Below are 13,039 nucleotides of genomic sequence, written 5' to 3' on the forward strand. Positions count from 1 at the left end.
GGTCTCTCGCTCCCACGGCAATATAAATAAATGAGACCACGCTGTGCTAGTGGGCGCTGAGCTGCCACGTTACAGCAGGTGTGCAGGAGCACAGGTTGCATCTCCACATCTTCGGTTCTTCCCAAGACTCCTTGGGATCCACCTGCATTGTGCTGCAGGACCTCTGGGAAGCACTATTCATCCCAGAATTTATCCAGCATAAACACTGGATGTGCTTATGCTGGAGAAATAAAAGAAGGTAGGAGAATTAGATGTAAGCAATTGAAGGGAGGGGGCAGGGGTTATCAAACGCAAGCACTCAGAGGGATCAGGGGTTAGGAAGGAGGCTGTATTCTCCCTTGAAGCAATGTCAAGGTGTTTTCTGAGAGGTGTTACCTAAATAATCTGCTTTTTGAAATATGAGTTTGCTGTCCTTCCTGAGTGGACTGACTGCGACGAAATTAATTCTGCTAATCCATGTATTAGTCCTGGCTCACGAGAGGTTGTAAAAATGCTGTATTCCTCTAAAAAGCCCATGCCGAACACCACCTGTTGATTTATTTTCTCAGGTCACCAAAAATGATAAAAACCCCCCAAACTTCTTCCTTTCACAGCCACAGCTCTCTGTTAACGCTGCCTTGTGCTAGAGCTGCCAGGGAGAGCAAAGCTGGCCTGCTGGTCTTTGGCATCTCGAGCTGAGCCTCCTCTGCCCACAGCGGCAGTACGAGCTCGCTGAACCTTTCATTCAGATGTTCGTGCAGACCAGACGCTCTCTTTGTCCTCTTGTTTCTTTGGCCGATTCCCAAAGGTTCTCCAGTTCTCCCCGGGTCCTTCAGCAAAAACAGCGAAGCTAAAGCCTAGTATGGCTGTATACAGATGCAAGTAGAACAGTTTATATAGAAGCAGAGTTAACTTTCCAGGCCCCCTTTATATATCACAAAAAAGCAAAAATAAACAGATAAAAAAGTTAAAGAATTACTTGGTGGTTTGGCTTTTTTTTTACTTTATGGGCAAGCTTTGGAGTCCTGATTTAAGACAATGTAAAACTCTTACTTAACACACGCTTAAATGCCATCATGCCAGGTGCTTTGGGATAAGTGATTGACTTAGATTCATTAAGAGCTCTTTTCCCTGCTGATAAAGTGCAGAATGTAACGAGGCAAGGCTCACAAAAGCCGATTCCCGGGCAGCGGCTGGTTTCTGTGAGCTGGAGGTCAGATGCAAAGATTCACGGCGCAAAGGAAATTCTGAGGCATCGCAACAGATCAAGGGATGACACTGCTGTCGCTTGGCTCTGACTGAGCCGTGCTGCTGGGACCTGCTGCAGCTGGAGTCCTCCCTCCCTTTGCCCACCAGCGCTGCCACCAGCACGGGGCATATCGCTGTGACGGGAGAGCTCCGTGTAAAAGCTCGCAGTTATTTTTAAACACCTTGTTATTTCAAAAAGCACACTATTTCTAATGCCATTTCAAGAGAAACCCTGCTAATTTCAAAAGCTTCAGGTGCATAAAAACGGCTTCAAGAGATGAGAATTGGATTTGGTGGCTCCTTTAACTGCTAAGGCATCAGTTGTTATGCAAATTATTCCTCACGGCTCAGAAATTAAACATATGTTACAGTGCTGAATGCTCCTGCAAGGATTTTTCAGCTCTGTGGAATATTTGTACCTGCTGAATCCACAGTGAATTTAGATGAGCTGTGAATTTTCTACAGGTAAAGAGCTGGGTTTAGAGAATACAAAGGATTGGAGAGACACAAATGTGTCCCCGGGACCTCTCTGTCCTGGGGAGGGGAAGGAAAATGCCCCTCGCTGCATGGATGGTGGCATTGCAGTGCCACAGTTCTGATGGTGGGGAGATCAGTGGGAGTTGCTTTACTTCCTCCCGTTGTGACCCTAGGTACAGGCAGCGAAAGTGGAGAGAAATAAAAGCTGTCACAGCCCCTTTTACTTCACACATAGCCAGAGTAAGCAAGTGCTCGTCCGACCTGCCACGCGAATACTGCAGCAAGACCAAGGCCTTCTGAAGATGGCTGCATCTTTCAGGGCTGAGTAAAGTCCTTGATCTTCAAATCCAGGTGGTGCAGGTAAACCGAACGCCCTCATGTGTTTCAGCACAGGCCGGAGGAAGCAGCTTATTGGTAACTATTCATTTCTCACAATGTCTCCTCCTGGGGATTTTTAGAACTCAAATGGTTAAATAGCTACTCTTTTAGCAGCACTACCACCACCCGCCTTATTAAACTTTCACTGGTTGTACTGACAATATATGGGACCTATAAGTCTTTCCTACACAAGTCAACAGGAGCTGTAGGTCTGTACCCCCTGTGCACACTGAGTGGTCCCTGTGAATGTAAGTGGGACGGCAGGAAACACCCCGGATTTCCCTGCCTCCTTGCATTAAAGGGCAGTATTACCACACTGTACCTCATGCCAGGTTTGAGTTATCCTGCTAGAATCCCACCAGGTCCGCAGGCACCGTCTGAAAACCAGAGGATGTTTGGGATGGGTCCTTGCATCATCTGTGTGGAACAAGCAGTATTTAGTAAATAAAACCTCTGAGATACGTGGAAAACTGCGTTTGAACGGTTGCTGTTGAGAAACATCATCCAAACTGTTTACTGAGGTCCTTGAGTTACAGCTGAACCGTCCTCATTTCAGAGAAAATGCCTTTTATCTGCAAGCAATCTTCTCCCTACCTCGTCACAGACTTTTGCTCAATTGTTTACTTGTGGAAGGTTACTGCATTTCTCCATGGAACAAATCCTCCTTCACAATGCACGCTCTTTGTTTCACATGAAAATGTCAACAAGGAAAGTGGAAAATCGTGGACTTTGTCATCCTATTTATTCTGGGAACCCTGATCTCATCTCAGAGGAAAATAAGTTCTCCTTGAGGTACAAATCCTATCCATAGTCAGTAGCACCTAAGCTTCACCTTTCTGCAAAGCAGCAGTGCCCTGTCCGACTGAGGCTATCTCCTATATTCCCTTTTGCTTCCTCCGTTCCTTCCAACCTGGCACCTCACCTCCCCTGCAGCTCTGAGGACATCATGCAGGAAGAGCAGGACCTGCGATACCATCTCCTTCAGTTCTCAAGTGTCAGTACAAGCTCTTTGCTCTGACCAGATACTTTGCTTGATCTCCCACTTTATTTCCTGGGTTTGCATAGCGTGAACAATTACAGTCATACAACCTTTACCTTCCTCCCCTGAGGGGGTGGCAAAACGCCCAGGGTCTCTGTGCCGTTCACCACACCGTAATGTTGATAGGTTGAAAGTTTGTGAAGCTTCTTCACGGGAAAGATAACCCTCCTCCGTCACACAGTTCAAAATAGAGGCCAGCTCTCTACAGCTTGTGATGTAGAACTAGCAAACTGCACTATTTGTGTTTAAAAAAGTAGTAATAAATTATTTTAATCACAGGTTTCTGTACATTGTTTTTGTCCCAGCCAGTAAATTAAAAATATCAAGACAGTTGGCTTGAAATCTCCTACGAAGCAGCCCACAGTATTCTGTAAATAACCCAAGAAGTACTTGCTTTCTAGCTTTTTGGTGACACAGAAAGAAAGGCAAAACTTCTCATGCTTTTTAAGGCCGGAAATTTCAGATGACTGTAGAGCATAATACCCATAATGCTCTGGGCCTTCATTATCCATATTAATAAAATGAATTCAAACAGCTTAATTTCTGCTGCACAATCTGATCAGAATATGACCAGTGCTCAGGAAACTAAGAGCAGCTCACTGGGATCTGGTCCCCTGGTCCTTAGTGCTCAGCCTGAAAGATGAGCAACCAAAAGGCATCAACAGATTAAAGGGGAAGGCTGGCAACAGGACGTGCCCTGTGCTGCAGTCTGGAAACGGTTCGGAGGATTAGACAGAAGTGTTGTTTTCTTCTTAATTACAGAAAGTATAGGACTAACCTAACATCCACTGACAGAGAGACTGTGAAAAGGGGGCCAACCACATGGCACAGGTGGCCCACGAATGATGAAGCGAACGTGCGGAGACGGGCTCAGATGCACCACTGGAAAATTACCTGGGGAAAGAGCTCCTTGTGTCAGGGCAGTTAAACGAGAGCAACCCACTTCACATGTGGCATCGTGCAAGGCGCACTTGTAGACATCCTCTCTCCTCCTCTGCGACCTCCTGGGGATGTGCCCTTCTGCTCTGCGGCCACGAGGAGTGTCAGGACCTGCAGTGGGGAACAGTCTCAGTAACACCCCTCCTTCGGGACCTGGACCCAACGCAAGCCCCCAGAGGTGACGGGACCTCAGCGACCCAAGGGTGGCCCCGCTGGGTGCTGAGCAGCAAGCCTGCCCGGGGGCCTGGTGCATGGAGAGTCCTCTGAAGGAGAGGTGCCGGGCTGGGGACAACACAGGTGGGATTTGCCAGCACCCTCATGGGTCCGAAAGGACACACAGATACAGGGGGTGACGCCTGTGCAGGCAGGGACGGAGTGCAGCACCTCTCTGCCAGCACCCACAGAAACACCCTCAGCGTAGCAGCGAGCCCAAGGACGTACCCTGCCGTGCTTGAACCAATTCAAGTAATAGCAGCAACTTCTCCCTTAACATTTGTAACAAAATGTTTTTTAAAAGAGCCTATTCTTCTGAATTATTTTCCATCCTCCTCTCACTCATTTGCAGACATGAACGATAACCCTAGGGTACAGCTGGAAGTTTGCAATGCAAAAATCACGGACTGCTGAGATTTTCTTATGCCTGCAATGAATTCTAGTAAAGAAAAGAGATCAACATTGAAAGCAAGGCATAGCAATTAATGCTTGGATGCATGCTCATTATTAGCTCTCTACGGTAGGCCAGGCAGAACTGCGGCGATGCCGTAAGCTGGAAAGCATTGCTAATTCCGTAGAACACTAGACACAAGTGGCTGCCTCAGCAGAGAGCGAGGTTGCTGAGTATGCCACGTAAAAAGGCAGTAATAAGAGGTGTGCGATTCACGTAGAAATACTGAATTGCTACAAGCAGCATGAAGATTACACACTATTATGTGAAAGAACTTTAGAGCAGCAAAATGATTTTGAGGAACTGTCTCAGCGCCAGCTTGTTAGCAAGAGATTAAATAGCTTTTCAGAGATTTGCAGAACGATGGAGAGAAGGGGAAAGGCTGCCAAAGGAAGACTCTGAGCAATCTGTGGGCAGAGGCTCTTCCTCCACCAGTAAAGGTGTGAAGAGGCAGACGGGAGATCAGCATCAGCAAGAGGGTAGAGAGATACGCTGCATGGGGATCGTCACTCCTCAAATTGCCTTCAAAATGGAGACTTTGGCACAGGCTGATACTCCATTTTATTCAAGTTCTAAGACGGTGAAAACACAAAAGAAGCTATTTTCTGGTTCCTTATCCATCCTTGTACAGACAGCTACTTTTATCTGTCTTCACAGCACACTGACTCCGTTCATTCCGTGCTCAGTCTCTCTTGCTGTTTTCCTAGACAAACTGTTCAGTCATTCAGGAATCGATTTAGTGATCTCAAATGCAACACTCAGCGGAGGAGAAAACAAGTTTGCAGGCTGAACATCGTCCCTCCAGGAGGTCTTCAGTCCTACTCCTTCGCCTGGGGAAAGGCATTTGTCTGGGATGTCTCCCCCCCCCAACAGAGAACAATAATAACGTTAAATGCTTAAGCAGAAGTAATTGATGTGGGAGCAGAGACAGCTTCTCTCTTCTCCAGGTGGGTGTGAATAGACACAGGCATGTTGTAAAGATTTCATCAATTATATAGATACACACACACACAGAGGTACATTGTAGGTGCAACGTAGATAAAAGACATCTAGAGAATGAGTATGATTACATATGCAGTATCACACAGAGTGTATTTCCAAACACTGACCCATCCACCTATCTTCTGACTTATTCTGAGGCAGGAGACTCTACCCCAGAAGAATCGCAGCTCCCAGGCAACACCAGAGAGCGGAGGCCTGATTTTGCAGAGCGATTTCCACCCTAAACCCACCCCACTTATTTGCTATCGAAACCAAAATCCCAAAACCACTGTTTTATGAAGTTGGCAGGGTGAATCGGCGAAGTGTTGGCCCCTTGGCTGAGAAGCCTCCAAAGAGCTCGTGTACCCGTGACATGACTGAGGCGCGTCTCCTCAGACACCTGAGGGAGACATGAGCGCGGCGAGCGAAGCGGGACCGGGACTGGGACTGGGACCGGCCACGGGCCTCCCGCCTCCCGCCTCCCCTCAGCGGGGCCGGGCCGGTGCCTTCCCCCGCGGCGCCGCCCCGCGGGAGGAGACAGGTGCTGGTTCCGCTCTGCTCCCCTCCCTCAGCCGGGGGCGGCGGGGCGTGGCGGGGCGGCCCGATCACCTCAGCGGGAGCGGCCGCGGGGGACGCGCTCGCCGCCGCCTCAGGTGCCTCCTACCTGCAAATCCCGGCGGGCCCCCGAGGGAGCTCCCTCCGCCGCGGGGAGCTGGGCGGGAGGCGGCGGCCGCACCACCACCACCTGTGGAGGCCGGGATGGCGGAGCTCGACATCAGCCCGGCGGCCGTGCTGGGCTTCCTGCGGGAGCGCGGCGGCCGGGTGCGCAGGGCCGAGCTGGTGAGCGCCTTTCGGCCGCTGCTGGAGGCCGGCGGGGACGCGGCGGAGCGGGAGGAGCGGCTGAAGGAGGCGGTGAACGCCGTGGCGGTGATGAAGGACCGCGGCGGCGCCAAGTTCGTCGTCCTGCGGCGGGAGCTGCGAACCGACCCGCCGCCGGGAGCCGCGCTGGTGCCGGGGGACGGTGGCGGCGGCCCCGACCCTGTCGCGATCCCTGACCCCGATCCCGACCCCGTCCCTGTCGCGATCCCCGATCCCGACCCCATCCCGGACGCCGTCCCCAACCCCGACCCCGACCCCGAATGCTGGCTCTCACCATCACCCCCCGAGGAGCTGCCGCTGTCGCGGCCCGTCTCCGAGCTTCGGGGCCGCTTCCAGGGCGGCGGCGGCGGGGTGCCCCTGCCCGCCAGCACCGGGGGGTCCCGGCGGGAGCCGGCCCCCAAGCCCTGCATGCTGCCCGTGCGCTGCGTGCCGACCACCGCCACCGCTGCCGCCACCCCGGGGCCGCCCGAGGAGCTGGGGTCCCCCGTGTCACCCCCGCCGGAGGAGGAGGCCGGGTCCCGCTCGCCTGGCCCGCAACGGGTGGCCAGGAACCATCGGCCCAGCGAGGAGACGGCGGTGGTGCCCCTGGAGGAGGCCGAGCACCAGTGGCTGGTGATGGCGGCCGGCGGGCAATGGACCCAGCAGCTCTACGGGCTGCTGCTAGAAGACGCCAGCTTGGCGGCCCGGAGGGACTTCATCTCGGGCTTCACCGCCTTGCACTGGGCTGCCAAGAGCGGTAACTGTGCCATGGTGAAAAGTATCATCCAAGAGGCCGAGAAGAACGGGATCTGCGTCAACGTGGACGCCAGGTCGCACAGCGGCTACACGGCACTCCACCTGGCCGCCATACACGGCCAGGAGAAGACTATCACCCTGCTGGTCAACAGCTACCACGCCAAGACCGACCTGAGGGACTACAGTGGGAAGAAGCCACACCAGTACTTAAAGGAAGGGACCTCCTCTATGGTCAGGCGCTTGCTGGGGGACCCCAGCCTTCTCCACAACATGGAGCCCTCCATGCCCATCAAGAAGAACACAAAGATTGCGGCTTCAATCTTGAGCTCCACTAGCACTTTCCTGGGGGTCATATCCGATGACATGGCTTTCTGCGATCTCACCAAAGGTTTAAGGAAGCCCTCATCCTTAAACAAGCTCCTGGCTGCCACTACAGGCCCGAGGAAGAAGCCAAAGACCAGAGGGGGCTTCCCTTCATATTCCTCCCTCTCTGAGGTAAGAGAGGAGGAGGAAGAGGAAGTCGTCGTGAAACGCAGACCCATTTCTGAGCTGTTCTTTGGCCACTAGCCTCTGCCTTCTTGGGATCAAAATTGTTTAGTAATGTGACTGGGGTCTTGATTTTTCTCTCACAGAAGCAGCTTGGATTTCTTCTCTCCGTGTCTGTCTTTTTGGACATTTAACTAAATCAGTGGTGGGGTCCAGCTCCAAAGGCCACAGGATGAAACCCAGCTCAGAGACACCTGTGGAAGGGGAGCTGGCCAGGGAGTGTTGTGAATGCTGTACGTACCATCATCCTGAAGTATCGGTGGAGACCACAAACTTTATACTTAATGGTTGAAAAACTAAAACAACTTCTGTGTGTATGTAGACGGGTTAAAATGTTCAAGGTGCAGCCTTCTTGATCTGTGTTCCTTGGCTGGAGAGCAAAAGCAAGGTAAAGAATTGCATATTGTACACTGTGAATAGCAAGCTGGTAGCTGGCTACTTTAACATAGCTTGTTATATAGCAGGCTTAAATTATTAGAGGAAAGATGCATAGTTTTCTATGACGTTTCTGATTATTTTGGTAACAGAAGAGGAATATTTCTATTTTAAAAATTGTGTACTTTTTCAAAACAAACTTTCTCGCTATCAGAAATACTAACATAACAATCTCAATTGTCACCTAAAGCGTCTTATTAGATGAACACATCTAAAAATAAAAAAAAAAAACCCCAACCCCCAGCACTCAAGCCAGCGTGACATGTCTACCTCTGTTTGGAAGCTAGGTGAGCATTTCAAATTTTTTTTTCCTCTTCCTGAAAGACTTTTTAACCAGGTGGAGCTAACCATGTGTCTTGATGATACTGTGAGCATTTAAACTTGGTTGTCGTTCAGTGACTTCATCTGAATAAAACCTTGTTGGTATTTGATAGTGAAAAACTGAACCGGAAAACTGCGAGTCGGGTCCTGCGGAGTTCCTGAGTAGCCAACTGGAAACAAAATCAGGCTTGTATGTCTGACTCTTTTTATTTAAAACTTGGCCTTTGATTTTTTGCCCTATTTACAATAAATATTTCTAAAACTTGGGCTTTATGTTATGTTAGGTGTTTCATGATAGAATGTCTGCATGACCTCTTAAAGCAATGTTTATCTCAACAGCATGAATCATTGACTAACTTCTTTTATGTTATAAACATAATTGTTCTATATATAGAACTACACGTAGCTCCAAAAAGCATGCTAACTGCAGGTTAAGTAATACACTCGCAGTGAGACTATTAGTTTTTTTTAATGACTACTTGGTTAAAGTTAATGTGAAGAGGCAGAGCTAAGAACAGAAGCTGTCTGGCTCCTGGGGCCAGTTTGCTAAACCATCATATTTTCTCTAAAAACGTTACTAAAGAACCTGTATAATTCAGAGGTGACGAAGGTGATGCCAGTACTGCGCTTGCTCTGCCCTTCAGCCCCGTCAGGTGTTTTTGTTTCTATACCAAAATGCTTGCCTGCTTTGCCTTTCTTTCCAAGTCAGTGACTTCAGGAATGTTGTTTGGGGTTTTTTGGTGGTTTGTTTTTTTTTTTCAGCCTTGAATTAAGCCTAGTACTTCTAATTGGCTGTAATTGGCTTCTCCCAAATGCAAGGAATGCTGTAGGACTGTGCTGAAGGTGGAGGCACTGCCCTTTCTTACTTTAAAATATTCTCCCTGAAGTCCCTGGCATTGGTGCCATCGGTTGCGAGCGTCATCAGCGGTCGCAGAGGGGTCTGATCCATCTGCTCTTGGAAGAGACTGGATTATTCTGCACCAGCCTGCTTCCGTATTGAACTAATTAAGTTGTTAAGCAAACATTTGTGATCAAGTACCTCATGACTTCTATGTCTGGAGTAGGGTTTAAAAAAAAAATAAAAAATGAAATCCTATTTGCTGCATAGCTGTTGGTGTGACCATTGACCAGTGTGGTCATTTGAAACCGTGCTTTGTGCTGCACTCTGTCAGCTTGCAGAGTTCCGGGGGGGGGGGGGGGGGGAAAGTCAGTTGCTGTGTTTTAAAAAGTCTAAGTTTACTGACATTAAACACTTTTCTGTATTTCCTGAAACTGCGGGAGCATGCGTGCGCATTTGTGTCACGTCCGAGGCGCTGGCAGGACTGACGCTGCCTGGTAAAAGCCTTCTGTTTCCGTGTGACTTGGAAACGCTCCCCAGCTTGACTCCGTCTTACTGGGAAGCTTGTTTGTTAGTTATGGATATATGCTTGATACCTGTTCAAATGAAATAGCTGAATTTTTAGTGCTATTTCTGAGTAAAACCTACTTGAGTTGGAGGCAAGGGTCGAGGATGGGGTGTCTCCCATTTATAAACAACCAACGGACCAACCTGTAAAGCGTAGTTATGACTTCACTGTAAGGAAGGTAGGGAGAAGGTTTTGCTGCTCCTGTGTTGTTGCATCAAAGGAAAAGCAAGAAGTCACGGCTGAGAAAGACTTCATTGCAACACGTATCATCGAGGAAATTCTGCGTTACTCCTTCCTCGGAGGCATCGCAGCCATGAGCTAGTGTGATAGAAAACACCGCCCAGCAGTGACACCGGAGCCCTTGTCCTTACAGCGTTCCCCGGGGAGGCGCAGGGAGGCTTGGTAGGAAGGTTGCAACACAAAGGCGGGGAGCTCGCAAGGTCGGGTGCTGTGGGTGGGGTGGGCCAGGCTCTGCCAACAGGTTTGTGCAGTGACTCAGCTCATTCCTTCCCCTTGTTGAGCAGATTAAGGAAAAGATAGTGTTCAGGCAGGCTGTGATCAGCATACCGAGTGCTGTATGACCTCAGGTGCAAACAAATACTGAGAGGTATTGAGAATGCACTGCTGTGATCTTACAAAAACATATAGTGCCTCGAGTTTGAAGTAAAGCCAGTCCATCAGCATTTCTGGGCTTTGATGTCCTCTGTTGCCGCCTAGACTCCGGAAGGGGCACTGTAGGACGATCCTAGGAGTGCTTTCCTGGCAGAGACAAAGGCTAGGGCCATGTAATGAATCCCTCAACTTGATAGATTCTCCTTAATTTCACAGTGTCAAGCCCAAACCTGGCTGAACGCAGTAGGATTTTCGAGCTGTGAAGTTTAGCCAGGATGCTTTCACAGGCAACGGGGCCAGGAGCAGGACCATGGCTCCCCTGGCATGGGGCAGAGGCTGTGCGGCGGCAGCGTGTGCTGCGGGCTGGTCAAGCAGCCTTTTGTACCTCTGGCCCAGCCCAGAGCCGGGAGCTGCCTCCGCACCATCAACGTTGATTGCAGAAGAGGATAAACCAAAAAACCCTGCCCCCCTGGGCTCTGCTCCTGCCCCATGGAGATGGCTGGGGGGCAGGCTGGAGATGGAAGGTGCAGGGACCAGGACTCGGGAGCTCTGGGTTGCATTTTGCCTTGGTCACCACCCTGCCTGCTTGCCACATTCCAGTTTTCCTGCAATAAAATGGAGATAAGCACCTTGGTCACTTCTTTAAAGCACACAGTTAGTACTGATATTCCAAACCAAAATCAAGATAATTTTTTTAGACCTGTAGGCAGCAGGAGCAGCGTCATCCGCAACCTGTGAATGCTGCGCATTCAGTGGAGTGCCTACACAAATAAAACTGGCTCAGATTTTAGTTCAGCAGCATCAGAGATCAGCAAAGCTAATGTTTGCCTGACCCTGACTCAGTCCGCCTTTCTAAAGATAACTCGGTTCGTCCATTCCTCGGCACATTTTGTTCTGAGGACTATCAGCTCAGAAACCTGCACTGAAGAGGTTTGCAAACAAGCTTCAAGCTGCGTTACTATACAAAGGGACAGACTTTGTCCTCCTGGATGCGGCTGTTTGAGCAGCATGAGGCAGCACGGTCGTGCTCAGGCTCAGGTAGCGTTTTGGCCGCCTCCGTTCCCTTGTGAGTGCTGCATAGAAACACCTGCTCTGTGGAAGCCCCGACAAACGCCACTTCATCACAAAACCACGGTCCAGGAGAAGAGTCGCTAACTCCAACAGAGCCAAAGGGAGCTGCAGCCACCAGCTGATGGTAGAGGAGGCCTTGCGAGACAGTCCCCTAATTCCCCATTGCTTGTCCCTTCTCTCTCTGCTCTGCACGTGTCCACTGTGACCTACATTCCTTGGACGCATTTGCCTCCTGATTTGCATATTAATCTGAGTAAAATGGCAACATGGTGGGTTTTGCTCTTTCCGGTGACTTGCACTAATGTGGGACCCCCCCAAAATTAAGAGGTTGTTAACAGGGACTTGGCATGAACTCCGTGGTGCTTGTTTGTTGCAGGGGGAGAACGGGGACAGCACGGGCCGACACAGATCAAAAGCTCGGCATCGTAATGAGGAACGTAATCTTCTATTCCGGTTCCAAGGTTTATTTCACTAATTTATAAGATAAAGCAAATCATTAAGCACATCTAGCCCCATGCGACCCCGAACCGACCCATCACCAACCGCTGGTCGTTGGATGATGGTGGCTGGTCACCTGCTGGCCCTTTTGGAGTGACCTGCCAGAAAAGTCCCATCAGGAGACACCCCAATGGTGCCGCGGCTGCCTGCAGTAAGGGAGAGTCCTCACCAAATAACCTAGACTAGTTAAAAAAAAATAAAGCATTTTGGGATAGATAAACTGCACTCACCAAACTGTTTCCATGGATCAACACCGTTATGCCTGCAAAGATTTCTTAGAGAGACCTGCTGTAGAAGGACGCAGCACAGCCTCCATCGGAAGCAGTCTGGTCCTACTCGCTGCCCCTGGAAGGGACATGAAAAGCAAACAACAAAAAGCCCCCCCAAAACGCCAATTGCACCACAAAGTGTTTTTGGGTAAACATGTATCAACAAACGCTTCTGGTAGAAATACAGATTATATGAGGAAAAGACCATTTCTCGAGGTAGAGCTCACACCATTCCTCCAGTGGAATAAAACTGAACCAGCAAATAAGATTTTCTGGCCAATCTGTGTGCATCTGCCCAGCGCAGGGGCTGGGACAGGATTTACCGCAGCAGCTCTGCCAGCAACACCCCATAGCTAGCCCAAGCCTTGGCGACTTCTCTGCAAACACCCGGGACGCGCAGGGAGAGCTGCACCCAACGGCTGCAGCCCCCGCCTCGCCTCTCGCCGCGCGCCCATCATTTGACACAGCCTCTTCATCCAGGCTTAAAACAAAGCACAGATTAAGGGGTCTGCGGTGGCGGTAACGCCGCACTCGACCCCTGCCCGCAACGTCGCTGGAAGCG

General features: G+C 50.2%; 1 protein-coding gene across 1 annotated transcript; it reads left to right on the top strand.

The window, feature by feature from the left end:
• Positions 1-6,274: 6,274 nt before the first annotated feature.
• Positions 6,275-9,884, top strand: SOWAHA (sosondowah ankyrin repeat domain family member A). The gene has a single exon (XM_075102976.1). The coding sequence runs from the start codon at positions 6,465-6,467 to the stop codon at positions 7,884-7,886; it is 1,422 nt and encodes a 473-aa protein (XP_074959077.1). The 5' UTR covers positions 6,275-6,464; the 3' UTR covers positions 7,887-9,884.
• Positions 9,885-13,039: the final 3,155 nt, after the last annotated feature.

This window comes from Phalacrocorax aristotelis, chromosome 8 (genome assembly GCF_949628215.1).
Source record: "Phalacrocorax aristotelis chromosome 8, bGulAri2.1, whole genome shotgun sequence".
NCBI lineage: Eukaryota > Metazoa > Chordata > Aves > Suliformes > Phalacrocoracidae > Phalacrocorax > Phalacrocorax aristotelis.

Excerpts from the sequence above, each read along its gene's own strand:
- SOWAHA (XM_075102976.1), top strand. The coding sequence starts at position 6,465 with ATGGCGGAGCTCGACATCAGCCCGGCGGCCGTGCTGGGCTTCCTGCGG.